Genomic DNA, 27,374 nt, shown 5'->3' with positions numbered 1-27,374 from the left:
GACAGGCATTGCCCAACTTGAAAAATAGTGTGTGCTATTCTCTAAGGGTTTTACTACCTCATGAATCCTTTTTGGACAACGCTTTAATGTACCATTTGGGCGGCTACTGTTTTAAATGGGCATTTACAGTCATGAGAACAACTTCAGTTGAAGTGATACAGAGGGTGGTTATACTACAGCAGTTCAGATACAGTGGCTATTCTAGGTTACTTTTGATATCGCTGTGCAAATATTTAAATTTCTGAATGATGAATCACAGGGAACGTGTACTTCTTACTTAACACACAAAAGAGAAGGTGCTATGTGTTGGGAAGATGTTTTAGAAGAGATTTTATTCTACAAGATTCAGGTAGCTACCTGTAGAAAATATGAGGGGAATAAGAATTCTGCCTTTCTGGTATATGACAAGGTTGTTTGATGGGCAAGGAGAGCACAGATATAGTCTGTCTGTGAGAAGACAGAGGCTTCTTTATCTGATGATGAATGGATACTTGTATTATAGTTAATGTAGGACGGCAGGCTAGATCATATAGATAGCCGTCTGTATCATTATTAGCTTTGTAGACACTCATGCATTTTGAGAAACCTAATTTTCCTTTGAGTAAATACTGCGGATTCTGCTCCCTGGGTGGTCACTCTTAAGTAACCACAGTAACTCTAGCCAGTTCACCTGAAAAAATCAAATTTTAGCGAGGTGCTTTGTGCACCCTAATTCTTCTGCTAATCTTGGTCTCAAGTCTAGCTTATAATAGTTTGTCACTGAAGCAAAAGAGTGCTTTTAGTTAGGTGTTTTGTAATGAAACATTTTGAAATGAACACCAGAGCTAGTGCTTTCCTGCTGCTCAGAGATGAACTACCCTCTGCAGCTTTCTGTGCAAATGCACTTTCTGTGGCAAGCAGCCTGCTCAGAGCCCTTTCTGTAATAGGTTTGTTGTCAGTCCCTGCTATCAACTGGGTGACTCCTAACAGTCTTTCAGAACTTACCTATCGCTGTGAGTGGGACTAATAAGAGTCCAAATGTTTTGTTTTCAGAAGTCTGAAGTTGCTTCTGACTGCCTTAGTCACAGGACTCTTATTAACGAGCTTTTTGCGACTCTAACTCAGTTTAGCACGTCTCTCTTCTAGCTGTTGAAGAAACAAGGCATAGTCATGGCTGACAACAGTACGCTGGTGTCTGAAACCGGGAGGAGCCTCTTGGCTGATTCTTCTGTTCTTGATTCAAAAACTATAGAAACCTCCAAAGAGAACGTAATTGCTGGATCTGTTTTGGATGTTGAAGGTAATGGGAGAAGCTTATTGTAAGACTACTGCGTTTTTGTAATGACTGATTACTTTGTAGGGATTTAGTAGTTTTGAAAAACCAAAAGTGCTTTGCTGAACTACAGAATTGTGTGTAGGGTAGCCAAAAGGGTGTTGGTTTGGTATCCTGTCACTGACAAAGGGACTGTCTTAATTTAACTCGTGGTGTTATAAAAATTTGGGATTACAGCCATGAAATCAAACAAGTCTTCTGGCTGATGTATAGAAAGCTGTTAGTTCTGCTTGATACCTCTTATATGTAATGCATTATTTCAGGTGATATTTTGATGCCGGTATTTGGGAACTACAGCTGCTCTGTTGTGTACAGGTAGACCTTAGAGGGATGAATAGTCTTGAGTTTGAAATTAATTCAAGAACAAGTCTTGAAATTAAAAAACAATTAAGAAGATATTTTTGTTTTCCTGCGATGCAGTAGCCAAAATTCAGTGCCAGTCTTTTGGTGCATACAACATGGAGGCAATGCTTGTCCCTTCCTCCTAATATTTTGAAAGCTTGTTAATACATGGAGAAAAAGAATAAGATATGTCACATCAGTTCTGATATTCCTTGGTGAAACTGCACAGTTATTAGGAAGTGATGAACCTTGTCAGGCAGGAATACAGAAACTGGAAAAGGTAACAGCTGCCTAATTTCCAGCAAGTCTTGGTATCTAATTCTGCTAGAAGCATTAAGCCAATAATTTTGTTGGTTTTCTTTTTTGTGGTTGATTTTATTTTATTTTTTATTTTTTTTTCTTGCCCTGTTGACTCTTCTTGCATGCTCTTACTTTGACTATGAGGTAACTGGTCACAAATTGCAGGATCTTGTTTCACCGTATATGAGAAAGTTTCGGCTCTATGGTCAGTTGGGTATGCCTTAATAAAATGACAGGCTTCTTGAGGTAACATTGATTTTCATGATAAACAGGGCATCTTGAAAGGATGCAGTCTGCCTGAATTCTTCTATACGTTATTGCTTGCTTTAGACCTAGCATGAATTTTTCTATTAAAATATGACTATTATCCTTGTTTCTCTGTAAACAGAAGAAATGCCTCAAATAGAAACAAGAGTGGTTTTGGTTCAGGAAGCAGGGAAACATGAGGAGCTTCTGAAAGCCTTGGAGGTATGTGGCTCTTAAGATAAAACAGACACTGGCATGAGATGGTATGATTTTAGACTTCTAGTAACCAGTTTGGTTCTGTACTAAAGTTCTCCTCTTCCACAGACCATTAAGATAATGGAAGTACCAGTTATAAAGATAAAGGAAACTAGTCCTGGTAAATCAGAAGAAAAACTAATAAAAAGTATTATTCATATGGTATGTCATGCAATTGAGCACATGTGATTGCATGCAGCATGTTGTACTTCACTGGGACTGAAATGTGCACACGCTTTAATTTGTATTAATTGGGTGTAATGGTCACTATGTACTAATGTTTCTGATGGTGTCACTTAAAGCTTGTTGAAATGGCACTTATTTACAGACACTTTTGCAGATATGGAAGTGATATCTGCAGCTCTTAATTAGTGGTGCTTTCTAATGGGGATAGAAATATCGGTGGAGACTTCAACTGCATGCTTGTATTCAGCCAAGATGTGAGTTTTGCTATGAACTGACTTCATAATCGGTTAGTTGCCTTCTCTTTCCGCTGAAAGCTGCATTTAAACTTAAGTGTAAGAAGTGGTTCTCCACTTCTTGATGTGAAAAACCTAGAAAATAAAATGTGGAACTAATGACTGAAACTGGAACAGACCAAATTTTTAAAGCCTTTAAAAATACCAAGTACTGAACAAAAGTGACTTCTGTTCTTTAGGTCTTACGCAGCACAGAGCTTGCTGTTGCAGGCTGTATACTACTCTTTAGTAGCATCCAGAAGTACCTTAAGCTGTTCTGACAGTCTGAAATTTAATTTCTTTTGTGCTTAGTTTGAATTTTTTTTTCTATCTGTAGATATTTCTAGTACTACTATCAGTGTGAACTGATACATAAACTACTAAAGCAACTAGAATTCTTATTCTTCAAAAGCAGGGATTGCTTTAAGGTTTTTTTAGGTGCAGTTCATAGCTATTCTTATGCTAGAGAACAGTGCATCTCATTCAGCTTTCACAAATCCTAAGAGTCTGTCTCTGAAATCTGAATCATACATTTTTCTGATGGTCAAAAATAAGTCCGTTGAATTTTGACGCTAGTGTAAGTATGTTGTCCGAATAATGCTTTCCTCTTCATCCCCATACATCAAGGAAATTCAAGTGCCCTACATAAAAACAGACACACTAGAAGAGCTTGGAGATTCTGATTCCCCAGAATTTGAGAGTGTCTTCGTTGTATCGGACTTCCAAGATTCTATCTTTAACAACCTCTGCAAAGCAGATTGTCGTGTCATTGGACCTCCAGTAGTGCTGCACTGCGCACAAAAAGGAGAGGTACGTGCTTTCTGTTGAAATCAGCCGAGTCGTTCTCTGGTGCAGTGAGTTCTAAATATTAAGTGTTCAAAACAAAATCTGTTTTGCTTTGCCAATCAATCAAAAATATTCTTAGCAAGAGAATTTTAAGAAAGGCAAATTTCTAATGTCGTGTTAGAATGTTGCGTGTAGGGAGAAAGCCCAGGCAGACAGTAGTAAGGCTACAACTACTGCAGTAGTTGTGGGAGTGGTTGACCCACTAGCTGGGGTTGTAACAGTAGGAGAGGCAGCACACAAATGATGCTCCAGTGGACGCTTGGTGTTGCTAAAGGTTGTCACATAGAGGGGATGGACTGGGAAGGTAGAAAAGGCTGTTGTGCTGCCTGTAGAACTTGGGGGTGCTCTAGTTACTTTATCAGGATGCTGGCAGGTCTGGAGCTGAGGTGTAACTGGATACACAGACTTGGGCTAGTGTCTGATGTGTTTTAATGCTAGGAACAATAGTACAGTATTAAAGATACTGTTAAAATTTTAATGGAAGCAGTATGTGTTTGACTAACAAGCTTACTCTTACTTTCAGCCTTTACCTTTCTCCTGTCGTCCGCTGTACTGTGCAAGTATGTTGAACTTGGTGCTGTGCTTTACAGGATTCAGAAAGAAAGATGAATTAGTAAGTCTTTTTTCCTTTGGATTGGTAAAACAGTGTGAAGTTTATTTTCAAAATGCTCTTCTGTTCTATCACCCATAGGGTTTAACCATGACTAGAGCGTGTATGGGGGCAATGAATTGTTTGTTCTCTTGTTTTGTTGCGTGTCCAGAGGCAATGATATTTGGGGACGGGAACAAAACTGTTTCCATGTCCAAGTAATTTTGTCCATGCCCTCTTTGTTGTCACAAACTCTTGCTGAGTGACGTTAAACAGCTCTAATTCAGTAGGGCTTAAAGACTTGTAGATTGAGGCTTCAGATAAGATGATGTTTACCTGCTAGTGTTCTCTTATTTGTACAGGTAGTAGTGCGGTCAAGTAAAGCCTTGTAGTCCTGTTCAGAGCATTTGCAGACATGTTATCTTGTTGCCACGCTATCTTGCTAGCATGCTTTCAGGCCTTTAGCCTTGACATATCTAGGTATGAAGTGGTTTGATACTCTAGCACTTTGCTTTTCCATTTCAGTGATGCAGCTGGCACTTAATTTCCCTGTTGGGCACCTGGGAATCATTAATATGGCTCCACATCTTCCTCTGGGGAAAGAGGGGAAAAAAAAAAAACAAAAAAACCCAAACCAAGCCAAAAACATTTGCCCAGTGTTAGGGATAGTTAGGTTTGATCTGCTAGATTCAAATTGGACTTATCGGAATCTTCTGTAAATTCTGGCGCTTGCCCCTTCAGGTAGAATTGACTAAATCAATGAGGAAAGCAGGCTTCGAATCTACTGTGTGCAAAAACGTGAAGGCGTTATGTGTGGTGATCATGAGAGTACTGATGCTTGGGTAGTCTTCCTCAAGCTACACAGCAAGGTTGTATTAAATGTTTAAAAAACAGAAAACAGGGAAAAAAGTTAGTAGTTCTGCTGTATCAGCTGTATTTTCTCCTGTAGATGTGAACATGTTTTTTTAAGAACAAACTGGAGCATTTCTGTTCCTAGATGTGTGATGTAACCTCCTTTAGCTTGCTTAGTAAACTATTTTTGTACTGCTCTTGCTCTGCACTGTACATTTCAAAAGATATACTGAAAACTTATTTTACCTCTATTTTTCAGGTTAAGCTAGTGACCTTGGTTCATCATATGGGTGGAATTATTCGAAGGGACTTTAGCTCAAAAGTTACACATCTGGTGGCTAACTCGACACATGGAGACAAATTCAGAGTATGTAAGCTTGAATTGATTCTGCGTGGAAACTTTCAGTATTTGGCTCTCGTAGACTAAGTCTGTAAATTATACTTCAGCTCATAAGTTGTGGTTTTTTCCTGTAGTAGCAACAGAGACTTGTAATGGTGAGTTCATCTCCATCTGGTGTTGAGCTTTGACATGTTTTTGTCTCTGATAAAGATCTAGATAATAAAAATTGCCTAAATGCAGAGATTTTGAAATAGACAAGATAGTAAATAACAAGAACCAAAATGTTTCCATTTTAGAAGGAAAAGTTTTGTTTCTTGTTATTTACTAAAACATTGATGTACTGATGTTGTCAGTACTTAAGACACTGAACAAAAATTGTCAATGAACGAGTGTGTATGTATCAATATTCATGCTCTTTTTTCTGTCTAAACTTTGAGGTAACTTGCAAAAAACTTTAGTACTCAATTTGTGTGCATCTTTTAAAAATTATTTTTAACTTGTTATGTATAAGGATTCAGATCTTCCTTTAGGTATACAGGCAAGGTTTCTTTTTTTTTCTGACCACACCAAAAGGAAATCCTTCAGGACACGTATGTCCAATTGACAAGTAAATCCAAGCTTATAGGTTTACGTACCATGGAATAGGACATGGCAATGCCTATGTCCCTTGACTCTCCCTTGTTTGAATTGTTAGTAGGCTGTTGCTTTTTTCCTAGTCTGTCTTTCTAATCTTCCAGTTGGAAGAGAAGACTTACTTTCTAACTCTTCAAACACTCTTTTCTGACAACTCAAAGGGGAAAAAGTAGGAAAACTTTACGATCTCTCTCAAGCAGTCATGACAGTTACCTTTGGAATACGCGCTTTCATGTTGGTGAAAGAAGGGTGGGATGTTTGCCTTTGTACAAAGTATCAAAAGCAGGAAAAAAATCCCATGTTCCACTGGAACAAAGATTTGGTTTTGTGTTTTTGTGAATGATGAAGGATAGCAGACTAACAAAATGGTACACTTTTGAGTTAGTGTCAAAATAACTATTGAACTCATCTCCTAGTCACTGAAGAATTAATACATTCTAAGTCTTGGGAGTTACAGCTGGACATGATTCTTGAGGGAATATGCTTACTTTTTGCAGTATCTGTCTTGGAAAGTGAAAGTGAGGTTACTCCTTTCTCTTGTAATAGGAAAGACTTAAATAGAAATACTTACTTGGTACCACTTGTGCTTTTCCTGTTTTGTAGATTGCTGTAAGTCTTGGTACTCCTATCGTGAAAGCTGAGTGGATTTATAAGGCTTGGGAGAAAAGGAATGAAATGTAGGTGTTTTATTTTCCTTCAGCCTTAACCTTGCATCGTAACCTTGCAACCTGTAGTGTTGTGAGCTTCTGTTTAAATGGTCACTAACCCAGTGCTATGTCACTTATTGTGCATATCCCTCCTTTTTTTTTTTTCTTTTAGTGATTTCTGTGCAGCTGATGATGACTTCAGAAATCAGTTCAAGGTTCCTCCCTTCCAGGATTGCATGTTGAGTTTCCTTGGATTCTCTGATGATGAGAAAGCTAACATGGAAGAAATGACAGAAATGCAAGGTTATTGTTTATGAAAGTTTACCTGTGGAGAATGGGCTTTATGGCTGATAAATACTTCACTGAAGCTGAAATGTTGGGTCATGAATCCTGAAGTATTAATGAAGACTCATCAACATGGAGAGCTATAAACTGATTTTTAGTTGTCACTGTATGCATAAGTCCTGGTAGCTGTTGAAGACTTCAGACTTTCTAGGCTGATTGAAAACTACTTATTTTCAAATTGTCTAATTGTAGGATGCTTGAAGATATCCTGGAAGACTTGCGACATAATATGTACATTCTACTTAAGGTTTTGTAATCAGTTTTGTGGTATCCACCTTCACATAATCCACAAAAAGCACCTACAATGTTTACAGCTTTGATATGGATCATCACTGGTGAAACACTTGACTGGAAGTGTTCCATTTCTTGGTAGTGTAGTACAATATTATTAATCACATGGACAGTAATGCTGTAGCAGATAACTTGCAAGTCTACAGCCTTGTATTGCTCGTGTTGCATGTAACAGAACTGTTAAGTTGTAACTAAGCTTCTAGCAGCAAGGCTTCCTCAAAAGAGATGAAAGGTGGCTGGGTTTGCTGCCCCCTCTCCCTGACCTGTTTACGTAAAGCTACTTATAAGATTGAGACATGCCCAGGTCCTTGCTTGTGGGTGCCTTTAGGGTGAGTAATCCTGGCTTGTTCTTCCAAGAAACAAGAAAAGCTTTCCAGAAGAATATGGCATCTTTTGCCAGACAGGTTTAAATGGCCTCTGAACTCTGTATACTCTTGACTTTTCAACGAGTACTTTTTTAGCACGTGCTACACCCTATTTCCTAAAAGCTGTCCTCTGCTGATAGTATCTGGGGTGTTGGGTAAGCCCAACAACTGATCAGCTCACTGAAGAGTTCATCTCTTTGGCTCTTCTCTCATTAATGACAGGTGCCACAGAACTATCAAGCGAACTACTAATTTCTAACAATAATGTTCTTTGGTCTTGCTGATTTGCCGTTTTTTTAATGTAGGAGGACATTATTTACCGGTTGGTGATGAAAGGTGTACACACTTGGTGGTTGAAGAAAGTACAGTAAAAGATCTTCCATTTGAACCTTTAAAAAACCTTTATGTGGTAAAGCAAGAGGTTAGTGCTGACAAATTCTTGAAAGACTATTGCTATATAGTACTTGGTATGTGAGATGCGTTTTTTTTTCAGAATAAGCCACACGTTTGTATTTATTATGCAGACTGCCTTACTATTAATATATATTATTTTGAATATTTTTAACTTTGGATGAAGCCCTGTAATGTGTTCTTAATGTGTGTGTTCTTTTTTCCTTCAGTGGTTCTGGGGAAGCATTCAAATGGATGCCAGAGCTGGAGAGTCCATGTATTTATTTGAGAAGGTATGTTGAACTCTCTCACATAACGCACAGCACGTATTTGGTGGCAAAATTAGCATGCACCATAGTATGTGTGGGGCCAGAGATCAAATGTTTTAAAGCAGCATTTAAGTTCCCTTATAAATTTTGAACAAGGAATACTAATTTGGAAAACTTTTTTCTGCTTCTGAAAGGTTGAACTTATTTTTAGTCAAACAAAATGTTAGTTCGGTTTTCAGTTTTTTTTAAAAAAGCTCTGCCCATTTTGCCCTCTGCTTCGCTAAGAAGAGTTGTGTTGTGTGCAGATCTCTACAATCAACTTGCTTTTGCACTGACTTGAGCTGGTCGCAGCAGGTAAAAACACTAAACTAAACTTTCTTTTACTGCAGTCAGAGAGTCCTGGCCTCAAGAAGTCTGTGTCACTGCTTTCGCTGAACACTCCAAACAGCAATCGCAAAAGGCGCCGTTTGAAAGAGACTCTTGCACAACTGACCAGAGAAACAGACATGTCGCCCTTCCCTCCTCGGAAACGCCCATCAGCTGAGCATTCGCTTTCTATTGGGTCCTTGCTGGATATTTCTAACACTCCAGAGTCAAGTACTACCAATGGAGGTAGAGCTCAAAACTTTCCTTCAGGCACACTGCAGTGTTTTAAGAGCTCTCTGTACAAGTGGTAGCGGCAGGGAATTCTCACAGGTTGTGGTAACAGATTTACTCAGTAATTTTAGGCTTTTGTCTTTTCAAAGTGTGTGGAAGGCAGAATTGAATAGTTCAGACAGAGGCCAAGCTGCCTTTTGTTGTCACAGTGATCAAGTTCATATCCGAAGGAAAAAAGGAAGAGAGATGGAGTTGATAAATATGAAGTACAGTACAGTGTTACTCCAAAATGCTTCAAATACTCTGCTGAAAACCTGCAGCAAATAAGCAATGAGGTTAACAGTAAAACATCTAAAAAGCACTCCAGTAGGATACTTGGAGAAAGGAGGACAAAGATTCTTTTCTAAAGGAATTAAAGGGAAAATTTCTGCAAAGCCCACTCCTAGGTCTTTGAAATGTTCTGTTGAGGTAACACTGTTTGTGCCAGCAAACTGTCATGTCTAAAACTTCACAAGAATATAAATCACCAACTGGTTTGGATGAGTTAACTGGCAAAGAGCTTTTAATATCTCTACACATGGTTCTTGTGGAAGGCAGGAAACTGCAAAATTTTGTATAAGTCAAAAGATCCTACCTGAGACTTAAACAAAAAAAGCTCCAATGCCATCTATAGAGGAGGTATCTGGAGTTACCACTGCTTTAAAAAGGCCCCTGTATAGAGATCTCAGTAAGGCACAACCTGTAAGTGATAATTCAGAAGGAATACAGGGAAGATCAGTTTACTCTCAAAGACTCGCTTTCTTAGATCATGCTAGTGCTCTTGTAACCCCTGGCACGGAATTTTCTTCTAATCCAACATCGGCAGGCCGTTTCAGAGAAAGTGCGAGTTTGGAAACAACGGGTAAGACACTTATTTCATAGTCACAGTAACAGTGATGAACTTTGGCTTCAGAAGGAGTGAATACAGGTCTCTGAAGTCCAATACATGAGCAGGTGTTTAAAACTAATGGCTTGTTCCAGATCCATGTTGGTTTTAGCTTTGAGAAACGTCTTTCTTGTGACTTCCCCCCCATCCAATAGGATGAAATCTAAGTGTTGCATGCAAGGACTGATTTTATTAGTAGGGTTAAGTCACTGACCTGTCCACAAACAGATTACTAGTTTCAGACTAATTTTGAGGAGTAATATATTACTGTTGTCCTGTAACTAGGTTTTAATAAAGCCATTTTCTCGAAGGAGCTCTGATAGCTTTTTTTTTTAAAAGGGCTGTTCTGTATGTTATTTGATAGTTATCTTTCTTTAAACTCTGAAAACTTTTTTGTTTTTTCCCTGTTTTTGCGGGTGGGCTTTTTTAGGGACTCTATTGTAATAAAGTTCTATTTTTCTTTTGGAATATCTCTTCGTCAGAAACACCAAAATCCTGTGCAAGGCCTTCGAAAAACTCCACTCCTCTTCCACTAAAGCAGTCTGCAAGATGGCAGGTCGCAAAGGAATTGTATCAGACGGAAAGTAACTATGTTGATATTCTGACAACGATAATTCAGGTAAGCTGCTTTTGAAGCAAGTGCAGGCCAATTGTAATAAGACATTCAGTGTTTACATCAATAATTATCTTCAACCTGTGATCTGCAGGTTTTTGAGGGCTTGGGTGCATCCAAGGTTCATAAAAAGATGACAATGTAAATGGTCTCATGTAATGTTACTGACATATAAAAATGTTTAGTATCTGTTAATAAAGGCTACAAAATGCAATTTCTAATCTGGGATCTGCAGTGGAATTGCAGTTTGTATGGAAATCCCAAGCTTCAGGAAAATAGGATCTTCATGACTTGGACTTTTGAAAGAGATGGCGGGGGGGGGAAAAAACCCTTTTTTAATTATTCTAAGAGCAGCAGAATAGTGAACAGCTTACAAGAAGAGCTTAATTTCTAGAAAGTTTGTTTGCATTGCAGCTGATTATCTACTTACAGAATGAGCCAAGATGTGTGTGAGTAGAAAAGTAGATGAAAATGGGTTATGCTGTAGTGACATATCTAACTCAGTGTTTGTATCTTAAAACCACTCCTCCATAACCCACTCCTTGCTAAAGGGGAGTACCACATGATTGTGACTGCAGGAAAGTATGGTCTGTAAGGAAAACCCTGTTGCTTTCATAGCTATTTCCAACACAGGGAGTGGCAGCTGGGAGGGCATTAACTTTTTTTTTGTCTAATTCATCAGTTATTTCAAGTTCCATTGGAGAAGGAAGGACAACTTGGAGGACCAATTCTTGCACAGGAAGAGATTAAGACCATCTTTGGCAGCATTCCAGATATTCTTGATGTGCATACTAAAATCAAGGCAAGCTGCGACTTCTCCCCTGCAGGGGAAGCTTTAATACAGACTTTGAATCTTCTTCTGCATGCTTTAAGTTGTATCTGCTTGATAGGTGTAGATTCATCCTGGTGCTGTTACATACTGTTCAACCTATGGAATTATGGGCAGATCTAAAGTAGGCCTTAAGATTTAACACTTATTTGTAAGTATCTGAAGTCCAAGTATTGTACATGTAACTAATATAGCCATTAATGAGCTGGCTGCTGCTTTTCCCTTTTTAATACCTCTTCTTATAGGAGGCTTTCTGTAACTGATACAAAACCAGTCAAAAGGGCTGGTGGTATCAAATGGTAGTCTGTCTCACAAGTGCTTATAGTGTGCATATTTCTATTAAAGCAGTAAGGACTCTCAGAAGAATAGCCAAAGCTATGGAACAAAAACCAACCAACCAAAACAAAAAACCCCACCACCAAGCCCCCCCTGCCCCCCCCAACCAAAACAAAAACCCCCAACAAAACAGAATAATAAAAAAAATATCAGTGTTTTCCTGAGCTTTAGGCATGTTCAAATATGGAGACTTTTATAATTTGCTAGGATAAACTAATCCCTTCTTAAATAGCTTTGAACCAATTGTCAGAAACTACAAGCTCATAAAATTGGCTCGCACTTCAACCTCTGAAGCAGTTGACCTGGTACTGAGGCTTAATAAGAGCTGATTAGAATTCCCCATGAGATTGTTTTCTTGAGGTTTTCTTTATTTTATAGTTTGATCTGGATTGCATGTGCTCTCTGAAGCCATCTCCGGGTCTAACAATAGGCTATGATGCAAGTCTTCCTCAAATATGAAGCCAAAATTTCCTTCAAATAATGGCACGTGTCTGTTCCTGTCTGCGTTTTATAGTAGGCTTTTAAAATAGAGGTACTTGCAAACTGCCTGTAACTCAGTGGTTTGGTTTTTTTTTGTTTCCTGGTTTGGGTGGGTGTGGTTTTTCTCCCCAGCTGTTGGATTCCAGTCTAGTTGATCTTGATGGGTATTGATACGTGCCCACTGAGCCTGAGGCGCAAGTAGAGCGTGTGTGTCCATATGTTAAGTAGGATTCACCTGCAACGTGCAGCGTAGACAAAGTTGCTTAGATGTAGTGGTTGTGTTCTCCTTCATCTTTGGTGTGACCGAGGTAAGAGAAGTGACAGCAACAAACCAATATTAATGGTGAATTGTTTTCACTTAAGGTGGGTCCTGAACCTTCAGCTGTGCCCTCCTGTCCCCATTATTACCTGACTGTGAATAAGCTTGATCCTTATCAAGCTAATACAGGCTTAACAGCTTGGTTTCGCTTTCCTCGACACCCTGGTGCAGCAAGTGAGGGAAATCTATGCTAGTTCTATTTCAATCCTATCTTACGGACTTCGGAGTCCTCTTAGTTGTGCACTCTTAATTAGAAGTGGTTCAACTGTCTTCTGTGTGTGCTGTGTTAATAATCATTTGGGATCTGTTCTGTAGTGTTGAACACAGCAGTGTCCTCGTGTTGCAGAGCTGGCTAGTGCTGAGGAACTGCTAGGCTCTGCTTGCATTGACTCAAAACTGTTTAGTAAGCCAGAGGTCTCTTGCTTTCAGCTGTCAGTAGACTGAGGGCCTTAATGTGAAGTTGTACAGCTTTTAGGATTGCCTGTTTTGTCAGCATGGAAACACACAGCTAATGATATTGGGCAGAACACTGATCCCATCTTACAGCTTTATGCAGTTCATTCTCATCTTATCCCCCCCCCCTCCATCCCTGCATGTGTTCTAGGAAGACCTGGAAGATCTTATGATGAATTGGACTGAAAGCAAAAGTATTGGTGATATAATTCTTAAATATGTAAGTTTCTGTTTTGTTTTATTTATGCATTAGAACTATTACGAGCCTTTATCTTGCCTTACAAATAATCCCTTTGTAGGAGCTAGCAAACACGAGGAAGGCACTACTGAGTCAGACAGAACACTAATTTGTGTAGTTGTATTTTCTGTTCAGACTCTTAGGTTAGGTGATAGACTCTGTATAGGTAATCCATGCCAAGTTTAAGTGTATGTGTCTGCCCGCTTGTATGACGGAGTAAAATGGTTTGAGAACTGTCACTTGCAACACTACAGATATGCACTTTTACTCGGATATTAAAAGGGGCTCTTCCTGTAACCTTAGGTATCTACTGCCTCTGAACAATAGAAAATAACTAGGAAAATAACTTTTCACAGAAACTTCTTGTGTTCTTACTTCAAGACTTGAAATGTGTAAGTGCATAAGGACTCCTTTTCCCGAGTACAGAATGTGCAGAACAGGAAAGCTGGGTCTGGGACTGCAGCGCATGTTAACATTAGTCAGCAAAAAGCACAAGATACCTAGCAGACCTGATCGTTTTGAGGCAAATAGTGTTTGGTATTCAAAAGTTTTCGGTCTGAGGTATTGTTTCTGGTGGTTTAATGCCTTTTAAAGGCAATGACAGTAACTGGAGAAAATACCTGTCTGAAATATCCAAAATTCTCACTCCAAGCATCTTGCTAGGTGAGAATCTGCCTCCTGCTTGAGCTGCTCAGCAGCTTCCAAGATTGTTGCATGTGTACTCGATGTTTCTGAGAGCAATCTGCATTTGATCAGCAGCGTTGAATCTTGGGCGTCTGGCATGCAAAAATGTCTTAACTTGTTCTGTGAACACGCGTGGGTTTACAACGCGTTTTTTATTATCCTTTATTGAAGTGTGCCTTTGAGCAGCTTGGTATGGCTCAGGGCATATGAACATATGTACAATGCTATGTAATACGTAAAGCAGAGCTGTAACAGTTGTTTCTTTCAGTCAAAAGACTTGTTGAAAACATACCCTCCATTTGTGAATTTCTTCGAAATGAGCAAGGAGACTATTACTAGATGTGAAAAACAGAAGCCAAGGTTTCATGCCTTCTTAAAGGTACGTGTCTGCAGAACAAAGTCTTTGACTTAATACATGGAGACCATTACCCAGTGAAGTACTTCGTACAGTAGATGGAACAATGGGGAATTTTGGAAGCTTGGAGGAAGGGAAACATCTCTTGGTGAGACAGAAATAGGAAGGATTTGGATTTCAGGCCCTTAAGCTTCTCATAACTGTTTCGTAAGAGGTCCAAGTTCCTCCTCTGTTAGACAGCTTTCAAGCTAGTTTGATTATATGTGTTTGCTGGAAGTAGTGCTTTCTGATTACTTGCTCCCAAATACATGTCTTCTCTTTTCTGTAAAGCTAACTAGAGCTGCTGCTTTTTATTGGTCCCCCTCCCTGTGTTTAAAAGGCTTGTATTTCTGAAATGGCTTTTAACTAGCTTTCAGCAGCTGTGAAGTTCCAGGGAGGCAAAATCTCTCAACATTCTTGTGACTAATGAATAGGAGCATAACAGTGGAGGTCTAACAGGAAGATGATCTTCAAAGAAAGAGTTATCTGAAGAGCTGAAGAGTCTTAAGACTCATCTTCAGATAGAGGTATATAATAGTGCAGCATGGCTTTAACTGTTCTCCTGTATCCAACAAATCTCTCGCATAGTGGAGAAATCAAACTGACAGATTTCAGCTCTCGTTTTCTGAGGTACCAGGAATTCTATCTGAGTATTGATACCTGAAAGATGGGGAAACGTGTAGGACAGTAGACTGTCCCCTGTCCCACTCTGCATTAGCATCTGAAATGAGGACTGAGAGGTTAATAACATAGACAGTTTAAAACTAGGTATTCTGAGATCATAAACAGTGATAAATACTGTGCAGATTTGAATATAATGTGTTTATCATGATCTGTTGATGACCGAGTATCTGTGGTGAATGATTCTCAAACTTTTACTGCAATGTTAGTTTCAAGGAAGACAATTCTTCTACTAGCTTGTGAATTTTAGGGGGGTTTGTGTGTGTGTGGGGAAAAAGTAAGAATTATTTCCTTTCTCCACTTTATTTTCCCCAGATAAACCAAGCTAAACCTGAATGTGGCCGCCAAAGCCTAGCTGAACTCCTTATCCGTCCTGTTCAAAGGCTGCCTAGTGTTGCTTTGCTACTAAATGGTAATCTACTGATGTATTTTTTTGTTTGTTAAGGTGTTAAAACCAAGATAATATCTGCTTTTTGTTATAATTAGCCATAGCTTTTTTTTCTTTAAAACAAGTCTGATTCTGGGAGTTAATCATGCTTAAGTCAGCAAGACCAGTTACAGATGAAAGCGTACTTCTGGCTGAACTTCCCTTGTTCCTATATTTGTCCGCAGGATACAGGCAGGGGAAAGGTTGGGTCTGACAGTTTTGTCTCTTCACATACAAATACAACTGAGATTCAAATGCAGCTAGCATAAACTAGAGGGCAAGTTATATTGACAAGGCTTACGCTTCATGTGTTCTGCCTGGTACCAACTGCTTGCTGTAATAATGGTTATGTTAATAAAAATAATAAAAAACCCACACCACCACCCGCTGCTTCAGTTAGAAAAAGACTCCTAGGCTTGCCAGAACTTCAAAACCAGTGCTTGGTCCTGTTTTTGAATATTTTGAGGGTTTGGGTTTGCATTGTAGGTGGTCTTTTTCTCAATGAGATGCTTGGACAATTGCTGCTCAGCCTACTTCCCTCCTTGATCAAGGCTTACTTAATCTGACTTGCAGTTTAAACTTGAATTTTTCATATTTCTTTTCAGGCACTTGTGATGTGTGGGTTTTCTTATTTTTTTTTTTTAATTGTAGATATTAAGAAGCATACGGCAGAAGAGAACCCAGATAAAATAACTCTAGAGAGAGCTATTGAATCATTAAAGGAAGTGATGACGTAAGTGATCCTCATTCTACGAAACAGTTATACTTTTAGATCTCCGTGTCCCTTCTAAATTGCTCTTAGTGTGTTGCTGTAACTCTGGTCTCCATGCAAGCATACCTAACTGTACCTGTTCTTCAGTCGTCCTTTGGCCGCTGTTGTCACTTGGGCATTCTGTGCCAGAGCTCTTGAAGGAGCCTGGGGTGGTGTTACCGGCACTTCTACGTGAACCTCTGCTGACTTGCTGCCTCAGCGTGAAGCTGAACTTCCCAAGTCCTCTGTTCTGTTCCAACTCTTATTTCTATCTGTTCCTTCCAGAGTGAGAGGGATGTGTTTTGTCTTTAACTCTTACTTCTATGCATATCTCCTCTGAAAGGACGTGTTATTGATGGAAGATTAGTTTCTTTTCTGGTCCTGTATTAGCTATTTTTGGCCCCATTCCATGAGTTAATTAGCTTAAAGCTGAAGCTGTTTAGATTCTAAGTCTCACTACTTTAGAAGTGTAGCATACGTCTCCAGCAAGAGACCTCCTGTTTTAATTAGGTAAATGTTTGCCTGATTTTAACAACAGGAGCAACTTTAAACTGTAATTATTCTTGTATCTGCTTCTTGGTGAGTGGCAGCCCTTTCTTGAGGGGATAAAATGCAGGCTGTAAAGAACTGTATTGGGTCGGTCTTTAGTTCAAAATTTTTTGGAGCAGGGGAGGGGAATCATGTTAACTGAACAGTGTGTCAACTACTGATATCGTGACAAGAACATTGGTCTAGGTCTGAAGTTTCCCATGTGCTTAGCATATGGTATCTCGATACCTCAATGAGCAAGTGTGGTTGATTTTTGTATTTTCCAGGGCTGCTGTGTAAACTGTATCTCTGAATATTTAGCTTCATTATTTTTGTATGTGTTAAATGCAGTGCATTCATTTACTGTTGCTTGATACTGAAGATAAATCTAATATGCTTCCCTCAGACATATTAATGAAGACAAAAGAAAAACAGAGGCACAAAGGCAGTTCTTTGACGTTGTCTATGAAGTTGATGGATGTCCAGTAAGTAACTTCTCTGAAGCTGCAGACCTGTAAAATGACTGTGTGCTAGTTTGCTCCCTTTGCAAAAGTGTGTGAGGTTAAAATGCGATGGTGCTGGTTTAAACAGATTTCCAGCGTTAAGCTGTAAGCAAGCAGTAATCCAGCCCTCGAACTAAATGCTTAATGAGCTTTTTGCCTCTATCACTTAGGCCAATCTCTTGTCCTCTCACCGAAGCTTAGTTCGGCGTTTGGAAACCGTAGCACTGGGTGATGACCTCTGTGACAGGGGAGAACAGGTCACGCTTTTTCTGTTCAATGATTGCCTAGAGGTAAGATGCCTGTATAAATGTATCTCATGAACTGCATTGTAAGAGGCTTGGCGTTAGGTATGAATATAAACAAGTAAAACTTTAAAACTTCGAAGCAGAATTCGAAGTCCCAGCAAGCTGATAGCTCAACGCAAGCTGGCGTTGCCTTTCCATTAGCTATTGTATAAGCCGACACAGGTAGCCAGTCACTTCTGGGTGCTTGAGATGTAGTCTTTAATGTCTTGCAGCCAGATCAAAAATTCAGGAGCAGCTTAATATGTTAAGAAATAAATGTTTATCTGGATAGCACTTTGAGTAGTATCAATGGGTGAAAAAGTGCTGGAGTCCTTGGCTCAGCAGGATGTTTGCCTTTTAAAGGTTTAGTCATATTTAATGTGAGTAAATAGTGGGCCTCTGGAGTAGGTCCATCTGTGCTTAGACTACAGAAATTTAAAAAGTCACATATTAACTGTCTTAGACTAACAGTATGTCAGGAAGAACTAGGAGGGGAAAGTAATCTAACTGGGTTTTGGAAACTTGTGTGAAGAAACAGAGGTTGTAAAGGACACTTGTTACTGTCTACAGCAGTAAAGAACATTGTCTTCATAGAAGACCAGCTCTAATCCAAAATTAGTACTGTCTGAGGCACCACTTAGAGACAAAAGCAAGGTGACTCAGCTATATTACTTCTTGTAAAGGAAGGAAAGGAGAATGAAAACACTTTTAATAAAGCTTCTTGGCTTCTCTTGTACAAGACACAAGCAACTGAAGATACCTTACTTAAAAAAACCATGTAAGATACTGATGTGTTAATGTAAAGTACAAACTACTGACAGACCTCCACTGCAAAACCCACTTGGTGGCTGCACGTACAAGCAGCAGCAAGTGATGTTTCTAGGACCTAACACACCACAGCCCGTGATGGTTCATGCATGTAGGCATTGTCTTTTCTGTTTAAATCTAGACTACCTTGTGGTAGGTTTCAAAGGGCCCTCCTTGTTGTGCAGGGTAGCATTGAGGTCTGTAATGCAAAATTACTTCTCCTCTTGATTTTTTTTTTTCCATTTATTTTATTTTTGAGGTGAGTGTATTGCTGCTAAGTAACAAGTATTGCTGGGCCACTTGAGCTCCAGACAGTGAATAGTGAGATAAGTGAGTTCCTTAAAGATTTATGTGGTAGAGTAAATAGAGTAAAATGCTCTTTAGATTATTTTCCTGTAGCAAGGTTTTCTGTATACTAGAAGGTAAAAGAATAGAAAAGAAACAAAACAATGGCAGAGACCTTCTGACTTTAACCTCTTTGTCTTCTGTTTAACTGCAGATTGCGAGGAAACGGCATAAAGTGATTGGTGCTTTCAAGAGTCCGCACGGCCACACAAGGCCGCCTGCATCTCTCAAGCATGTCGTTCTCATGCCTCTCTCCCAGATTAAGAAAGTCCTAGACATCAAGGAGACAGAAGGTCTGTGTGTTTTGAAGTGCTGTGGTAGCTGATGAAAACTGTGGTTCAGGGTGTAAAGGATGGTCTGCTGTTGTGGAATAGAATGCTAAGGTGTATTTGTTGTATAGTGTGTTAGGTACGTGATTTTTAGTATAAGCTTCTGTTTGAAGCTCCGGATGAGCTTGAGAATTCCTTGCATTGACACCAAAAGCCAAAAAGCTTTTAAAGAATCGCAGCCGGATGCTGAATTTGGCAGAACCGCTGGCTGGTGGCATTAGCATAAGCCAACCAAACAGCAGCGGGAGTTAAACAGCACGCTTGACAGCTCTGGATTCACAAAACAAAAGCAAAACCCAAACTTCGGTCCAGATCATTAGAGTGACCAGACACATGTGCTGTTGGTGTGAAACCAAATCTTCATCTAACTGGTGATAATGATGCTCAGGAAGAGCTGTGCTGAGCATCTTAAGAGAAAGATTTAGGTGACTTAACATCTGCGGCTGCTCTGCCATACTGAGACTGTAGGGGTTTCACTGAAGTAACACAGCAGAACTCGTGCTACAATATTGTTCCAGCCTTGATAGTGGCTTCTAAAGAAATGTAGTCAGAGTAGTTCCTAGATCTGTACCCTAGAAGTTCAGATCTGATATTTCACTGTGGGCGATAGTATGCATGTCGTACTTGTTCTGCTTTATGTTGAACCTGAAGACAGCACCTGAACGTAGAAACCCAATAGAAACCAGAGATGACAAAGAGGGCAGGCAGTAAATGTGATGCCTACCTACGTTTTTAAAAGGTGCTTTACGGTTTCTCCTTGTAAGAATTCTCTATATTACTGTGCAACACTTAAATTTACTTTGGGACTTGGGCAATGGGAGCTGTTTGTAAGCACATACCATTTAATATTTGCTAAGAACTTAGTATGCAAATCTTGGGAGAGGTCAGCTACGCTCTCTTATAGGACTGCTTTTCCAGTGCCGCTTTCCTGGATTGGTGATGGCTTGTTTTTTCTTTCTCAACTGTTTAGCATGCTGCATCTGAGTCTGCTATAAAGTAGTATAAGCAATGGATTAATTTTCTGCTGTCAATTGAGCAGTCTTTGTCAAGTTTAAACAGTAAAGCCACTGTAACTTGACTATTTTAATGTGTCATATATAGTACTGATATCTTTGTTGCTTTTTCCTGCTTTACAAAATAGGGCAAATGTTGTTTTCCTTGATTTCTCTTCATAAAGAAACGATCTGTCCAACATTTTATGAGTTAGAGAACGAATTGATATTTACTGCTCTATCCAGTAAGGACTGACTAGTCTGCAGACTATAGTATGCAGGTTATTTGGTGAATAAACAACTGTTGCATGAACAACTGACTGCAGCCCCTTGAAGGATGTGGACAGAACTCTGTTCTCTTGCAAGTGCTACAAAAGCTATTGTGTAAATAAGGACAAAATCACTGCACTAAATCATATTGGCCCTAACTTTAGCTCCTGGCAGAGGGAGGGTTAACCTTCTGAAGGTTCCCCCTGAATTATATGAAAAATTATTATTCTTTGTCTTAACTCCTTGCCTCTTTTTTTTATAAACTGTAGATTGCCACAAAGCTTTTGCCTTAGTTGTGCGGCCACCTACAGAACTCAACAACAAGCTACTCAGTTTCCAGATGACAACTGAAGAGCCTCCTAAAGAAGATTGGTTGAAGATGTTGTGTCGGCACGTGGCTAACACGATTTGTAAAGCAGATGCAGTAAGTACTCTGGAACCATGTTGCTGATGGGAAGTATTTCTCTCTTTTTGGCTTGAAGGATATGAAGCTGAATAACTTGTTAATAGTGGACATGCTTGAGGTGAAGTAGAGCAGAAAACATTTGTCTAGCACGTCTGCAAGCGGGTGGTTAAAAGGTGGAAAGGGAAACAGTCTGGAAGATAGCTTCTACAGAAGCTATAAAGTACTTAAAAATCAAGAATCATGCCCTTCCCCCATCACAAATTAGTTATAAATAATTTAAACTCTGCACTGCAGTTCTAAACAGAATTGTCTTCAGCTTGCTTCTTTCACAGCTATGTTTCAGTTTAAATCCCAGCTTTATGAATCATATATGTTTTGGTTTAACTGTGTTAGGCCGAATTCTTTGTTCTAGACCTTATCTGCGTGGGCACCATAATGCGAGAGACATGAAGCATCTTCTTCCTGTAGACAGAAGCCTACATCCCTAAAACAAGGAAATAAAGAAAACAATTGAAGTAGAGGCGGCACTGGCCTCCTCATGTTTTTAGAAGCTCAATGTGTGAGCTTTCCACAGCCAGAAAACTATTAATTTGAAGCGCAGATCCTCTCCAATTAGGGCAAGAGACTTTCAGCTAATGTTTTAATTATGTAAGAGTGTATGCATATCAGTCATCCAAATTTGTTGAAAATGTTTCAGCTCGATGTACTGCACGTAACTTGGGTTTAAGCTAGAAATGTTTTATGTTCTGCATTGCACTTACTGTACGATATTTGGTTGTCTGGTTTTTAAAAACATTTCTTTCTTGTTTCAGGAGAGATAGTTAAGTAATCAAAATAGCATCTCTGTTTTATTTTGTTTGGCTTCTTATCTAGGGACTTATTCATAAGGAACTCTGGCTTTGTGCTTTTCCTTCCTTTTTAGGTACTGATTCAGAAGTGTTAACTTTAATCTCTCTGTTACCTGTCTTCAGTCTCTTGTGTTATGTGTAACACAAAGGGATGGAAAAATGTTGGGGTTTTTAAACAGAAATTAAATCTTTGAGTAAAAAAATGTACCATTCTCTCTTGCCCCAGGACGCTCAGAATCATGTGTTGACAAATTGTAACCTACTATGCTGAATCCCATTAGTTGTAATGTCTGTAACTACTCCTCTGTACTGAGTATACAAGTTTTTTTATCTTGCCGATTTAAATGTCAAATTGAGCTTCAATTTAAGTACACTTCCCTTTTTCCCTGGTTTTCAAGAACTCTGTAATGTCATGTGAGAATGGGGTAGCGTTGACTTTGCCACATGGTGGCAGTAAAGGCTTTAACTACTCTTTGTTAGACACTAGGAGTAGCCATACAGCTTGCTGCCTGGTGTCCTTAGGTTTTTTTTTAGGTAAACTGTCTCTTCTCAAAATAAAACCCCAAAACAAGAACAGAAAAACCTCCAAGTTCCCGCTCCCTTGTATGCCCCCCCGCCCCCCCAGTTTTGTAAGTAGCCAGTTAAAGACTGCTTTACGCATGCTAGAGTTTAAGAATGAGGCATGGGGAAAAAAAGCCAAAACTTGTGGCTGTTCTGAAACATTTATTAGGCTTAAACTGAAAGACTTGGGCTTAATGTTTGGCAGCTGGAGCTATCAAGATTTCACTTCAGAAGAGTGCTAGATGTGCCAGTGAAAGAGGTATGTGTCTCGTGAAACTCTCTAGGTATACTTCAGAACTGCTGACTTTGCTTTGATCAGCCCTGAATTTGAAACTGAATTGGACAAACCAAATGTAAAACTACTGGTGAAGCGGTTTCATAAACTGATTGCACCAGCAGTTAATCTAATGAAGTGGCATGAAAGCAAGTAGCTGTTAAACTGTATGTTAAGAGTTAAATATGGAAAAATATCACAATTGAAACCTCTAAACTTGATCTAATGGACTAGAGAATGGTATTTTGACCATTATTAAAACTATTTCTGTCTACAGGAAAATCTCATTTATACTGCTGATCCCGATTCAGTTGAAGTAAATACTAAAGATATGGACAGTACCTTAAGCAGAGCATCCAGGGCAATAAAGAAAACATCAAAAAAGGTAAGATACTGCAAAGATAGCGCTTTACAGTAATACCCATTTTAGCCAGGGAATTGTGCTAGTATTCCTGTTTCGGGTGTTTTGTAGTACTTAGAGTAGTGACAGGAAAAACTTAATCTGAACTAAAACTCTTAAGTATAAGCTCCTTAAAGAAAGAAGGTGGGGTGTGTTTGAGGTTTTGACTGAGTAGTCTTGGAGTATCTGTGTATAGTCTTAAGTATTACGGTCATAAGTGTTATGTAGTCATTTTTGAGTCTGTTATGGAACCTACTCTGTTTCATGTTTTGAATCTTTAAAATATATTACAAATAAACCCCCAACCCTCAGCTGGAGCTGTTTTTAGCATATCAAATGGAGTTTTAAAGCTGCATGCAATTATCTAAATTCAAGTGTGTTCAAAAGTAGGAAGGGTGCAGAGTCTGTGTGTCCTGGTAATAAAACGGACTCTGAAATAGCGAGGAAGCGCGTGCTGAATGCTGGCGTCTGCCTGTGCCCGCTTTCCTTCGTGTGCGGCTTGGCTGCTCTCAACTGATGGCCTGAGGAACTGTGCCCTGCTCTGCCCGGAGGACCTGCCTGGGAGGCAGGAGGAAGGCTGCTGCCTGCTCTGTCCTGTCGGGCTTGGTTCTGATGGAGTTTGTGGTGCGTGAGAAGGGGGAACGGAGAATGATGCAGCACGGAGGAACCTGTTCCCCATTCTGGGCAGCCTGGCAGCAGGCTTAGTATGTTCAAGATGTTAATGCTGTTTCTTGAAGAAAACTGCAGAGGCTGCTGTAGTTTGGAAGCTGCTGAAGGCTAAATTGAGAGCAACTGAAAGGAGGGGGGCCTGACTCTGCAGAGCCCAAGGGATGTGGGGAAGCCTAGTTGGCTAGACCTTATTTTGACTTCTCCCCGCATCTCCACCCTCCTTGCCACCCCCATGTTGTCTTCATATTTGGACAGAGTGAGAAGAGCAGGGGTGATGGGGAACCTTAAAAGTCAGATCACCTTGTTGGGTGTGTGTTTGGCTAGATTTGATAGTCGTGTTAACATTTGAAACGCGTCCTGCCCACGTTCAAAGTTTGAATAGTAACTTGTATTCTAGTACGTACTTCAGCCTGATTTTTGCCGGTGTCTAACTGCTTGTCAAACTTCTCAGGTTACAAGAGCATTTTCTTTCTCAAAAACGCCAAAGAGAGCTCTTCGAAGGGCTCTGATGTCGCATAGTGCAACAGAAGGAAGAAGTCCCAGCTCAGCTAACGAGAGTTACATAGGCAGCCGACTGACAAGTACGTCGTCATTAGCGGTAAGTGGTGTGGCTGTGCGGGCCAAATAAGTAACCTTTGCAAGATCACGGTTATTTTAATGTGCTGATCTTACTTCAACAATTTCAAGATCCACAGTGGAAAAACTTATTTTTACTACGTTCATAGAAGTGTTATTTTCTGAGCAAGAGTCGTTTAACGAGAAGGATTATGTGCTGAAAGTGCAGAAAAATCTTCTGTGTGTACTAGAAACTGGGAGTTGCCTTGTACTGTTAAGTTGGGGCGGGGAGACCCCCATCTCTTTTGCCAGAGGTGGAATATGTATCCTCTTCTGAGAGTGAGAAACTTCCAGCACGCTGTCTTACAATGGTTCATGCTTTTGATTTTGGATAATAGATATGAATGTGGTGTACAGCCCTAAATAGTGCTTAAAATAGCAGTGAAAACAGTGAGATGATGGACATACTGTGAAACAAACTGGGAAGGAAGGGAAGAGAAATACAGATGCTGCAGCCTGAGAGGTTTTAAAAAGGCAAAGGAATTATCTCCTTGTACCTCTTTAAGAAAACTTGTTCTACATACTGCAGCTCCTCTGCTATGCCTGGCTACCTATTGCAGCCTTCTTCTGCCACACTAGGTCAAACTAGCACAGTCTGGTACAGCAGGCTAGATTTGGAGGAATCTTTATCATCTTTGCTTTTATTGTAGTGTTTGAGTAAACATCTACTTATTTAAAGCCTGTAGCTTGTAGGACAGAAGGCCAAGAACAGGATTTCCAGTGTATCTTTCACTGTGTGCCTGATAGGTTGGTACCTTAATACAGAGATAATTCAGTACGTTTGAGTGGCCATTAAATTGTAAAACATAAAGATATTGCCCTGCTCTCCCAGATGAGATGGGCATGAGAAAATATGAGTTAATAAGGGAGGCAGTATCACAGTAGACTCTCTTGCTTTAGAGGCAATAAAAAAAAAATCTACCAGTGTGGCTATACCCCAGTTCTCTCTAGAGACTTTCTTCAATTATGATCACTCCAACAGTTGTTTTTGTATTCTAGTATTCTGTCTTCATTTTGATCCAGTGCTGTATCTCGTTTCTCATGAAAATGCAAGTCATGCATTTTTATCTTTGTCTATACAAAATTACTTTTTTTTAATTCAGAAAAGTGATGAGAACGTGTAATAAAAGTGATTTTTTCTGATTTCAAATTGTTCCCAGAGTTCTTGGACTTCTGAGGTAGTAAGCTGCAGCTTGGCAGCAGATCATATGTTGTGTGTGGTGATATGTGGGTGTGTTAACCAATCCCACACACCGCTGAACTTGCATAAAGCCTTTTTTTGGTTGAATCGTAAGATTGAGGGGGAAAAGAGGCTTGGATTCCAGCCCTTGAGGTTGGGATACCAGTGCAGTTCTTGAGTAGGAAAGAAACAAAAGCTGCAGGAAACCTGTCTGAGTCCGTTGAGAGAGACAAAGCTGTTATTTGGACATACCATTTTATTGAAATAACCACAGTCCAGGATTTCATGTGGGAATTACTTGGTGTAGAAAAAACATAGAGTGAAAATATCCAATAAAGGTTGGATGCTTGGGTTTTTTCTTGTTTGGACTAACTCTTGAACCGCTTCCTAATTGTAGAATCCTCGTTTGTCTTCTACGTGTGGCCTAACTGGATCTGTCCAATGTGCTGTTAGTGTTCAGCGCTCCAGTTCTGTTGATTGGAGCTCTCGAAATTCCAGGCCTCGACCTATGCTGTGTCCTGGCTCTCCAAATATCCACCTTTCAAACGCTGTAGAAGAAAAAACCTCCTCCAACTTGGAAAGCTTAAATGGTTGTGCCTTGGGCAGATTATGTCCTGTCCCTATTGTTATTACCACTTGTGCTGGAGATAGTAGCCAGTGTGGTGCTGAAAAACTCTGTACGTCAAATCCCGACTGTTAATGCCCATCTTGGACGAAGTGAGCAAAAAATCCTGGTTCCTCTAAACTGAGAGAGCACAGTACACCTCTGCAAACCCCTCCAGTCCACAAAGTTTTAAATGGTGTTGGGTTTCTCTTTGACTTGTTCTGATCCACAGGGTTGCGGTCAACACTCGCATGTGGTCTGGTTCTGGGTGCAAAGTTAATTCTTTCACAAATCCTTTTAGTTTTAACTCTTCTCTGTGTGTTTTTCTTAATGCATTTCTATACAATTGAATTCCTTCTTGTTTCAGTTCAGCTGTCCCAGCAGCAGTGTAGCTCACTGGCCAGAGTTCTGAGGACTTTAATAACTTGGTTGCAGGGAAATCTTGAGCAGCTAATTTTGCTTGTGGTTTTAACGTTATTTTTCTTCCTGTATAAATATCCTGCATAAAATACTTGAGTCTAATAAGAGCTGCTCTGTAAAGGGGAGTTTAGAATTTAATTTTCAAATATTGCCTATGGCTGCTAATACAAGATGTGCCATAAACAGGCATTAGACCTCATAGTGAAGTGGTATATCCTCACCTGCTCAAAATATCCCTGTTTAAAAGCTGCTTGAAGCATGCAGGTGAGGCAAGGTGCCTAACTACCACGACCTGTTTACATGCTGAAAAGCTTGGCTGTGCTAGAGCCACAGAAGATCGCTTCTGAAAGTATCTTGAGGTCTAATGTAAAAAGAATGTAAGATCTCCGCTCATCCAAAGAGTTTATCTTTTAGTGCTACATATTGATGCGTTGGCTTCCCTGCAGCTTTATGTCCCTGAAGCAGCCTATGCTCCTAGCACCAGAGAAGTCAGCTTTGTGCCTAGTTTGTGCCCATCCAGGCACAGCTAAAGCAAGCTTTGACAAATCGTTGTGATGTCTGCTGCCTTCTGTAGCCAAGGCGGCATGTGTTCAGCATCTAATTTGGGGCTCAAAGCTGGTAAGAATACAGAAAGCTGTAGGATCTGCAGGGAGCTCCATTTCTCCAAGAGATTATCATAATGTGTCTTGCCTTCAATTTGGAGGGAGATTATTATTGCGAAAAGTGTGATGCACGGTGTATGCTAATACTTGCTAACAGCTACTCTTCAGAAACATGTTCTTGCATTCTGAATCTCTCAAGGCTGGTTACGAGGAAAACTCTTCTGCATTTTTTACAGTATAAGCACTCTGTTGTTTGGTGCTGTTAAACTTTTCTCTTCAAAGTGTAGAAATGCTGAATCATTAATTTCACAAGCTGCTGATCTGAGATCTTCTGTACTGTTACGTTCCTTACACTGCGTGTCAAGGTTGAGAAATGACTACTGTGCTGTTGACATTAGCTAATAAATAATGGACTAACTCTTTTTTTTCTTTTCCAACAGGGTGTTCCTTCTCCTTCCTTGGTCAGTCTTCCCTCGATCTTTGAGAAAAGGAGTCATACATTAAGTCGATCAACCACCCACTTGATATGA

At 39.8% G+C, this 27,374-nt stretch overlaps 1 protein-coding gene across 5 annotated transcripts; it reads left to right on the top strand.

Moving 5' to 3' along the window:
* The first annotated feature begins 1,149 nt into the window (after positions 1-1,149).
* ECT2 (epithelial cell transforming 2) lies at positions 1,150-27,374 on the top strand. Of its 5 annotated transcripts, none has more exons than XM_009947684.2 (24): positions 1,150-1,279; positions 2,343-2,422; positions 2,525-2,617; positions 3,541-3,723; positions 4,283-4,372; positions 5,460-5,567; positions 6,777-6,850; positions 6,993-7,123; positions 8,127-8,242; positions 8,442-8,504; positions 8,870-9,092; positions 10,485-10,621; positions 11,298-11,417; positions 13,184-13,252; positions 14,223-14,333; positions 15,345-15,441; positions 16,108-16,189; positions 17,142-17,220; positions 17,409-17,528; positions 18,829-18,967; positions 20,535-20,689; positions 22,632-22,739; positions 23,875-24,021; positions 27,285-27,374. In XM_009947684.2, exons 1-24 carry the CDS (start codon positions 1,150-1,152, stop codon positions 27,372-27,374), a joined length of 2,745 nt encoding a protein of 914 aa, XP_009945986.2. The 5 variants fall into 5 exon arrangements, with proteins under 5 accessions (XP_009945986.2, XP_086323723.1, XP_086323725.1 ...); XM_086467597.1 differs by lacking the exon at positions 27,285-27,374 and adding an exon at positions 25,616-25,918; XM_086467599.1 differs by lacking the exon at positions 2,525-2,617 and having other exon boundaries at positions 2,346-2,422.

Source organism: Leptosomus discolor, chromosome 7 (genome assembly GCF_034619465.1).
Source record: "Leptosomus discolor isolate bLepDis1 chromosome 7, bLepDis1.hap2, whole genome shotgun sequence".
NCBI lineage: Eukaryota > Metazoa > Chordata > Aves > Leptosomiformes > Leptosomidae > Leptosomus > Leptosomus discolor.
This window is presented reverse-complemented; position numbering and strand designations above follow the sequence as displayed.

Bases quoted from the DNA above. Each gene is read 5' to 3' on its own strand.
- ECT2 (XM_086467597.1), top strand. From the start codon at position 1,150: ATGGCTGACAACAGTACGCTGGTGTCTGAAACCGGGAGGAGCCTCTTG. The intron at 7,124-8,126 runs GTTATTGTTTAT...TTTTTAATGTAG, and splicing joins AGAAATGACAGAAATGCAAG to GAGGACATTATTTACCGGTT. The intron at 10,622-11,297 runs GTAAGCTGCTTT...CTAATTCATCAG, and splicing joins TTCTGACAACGATAATTCAG to TTATTTCAAGTTCCATTGGA.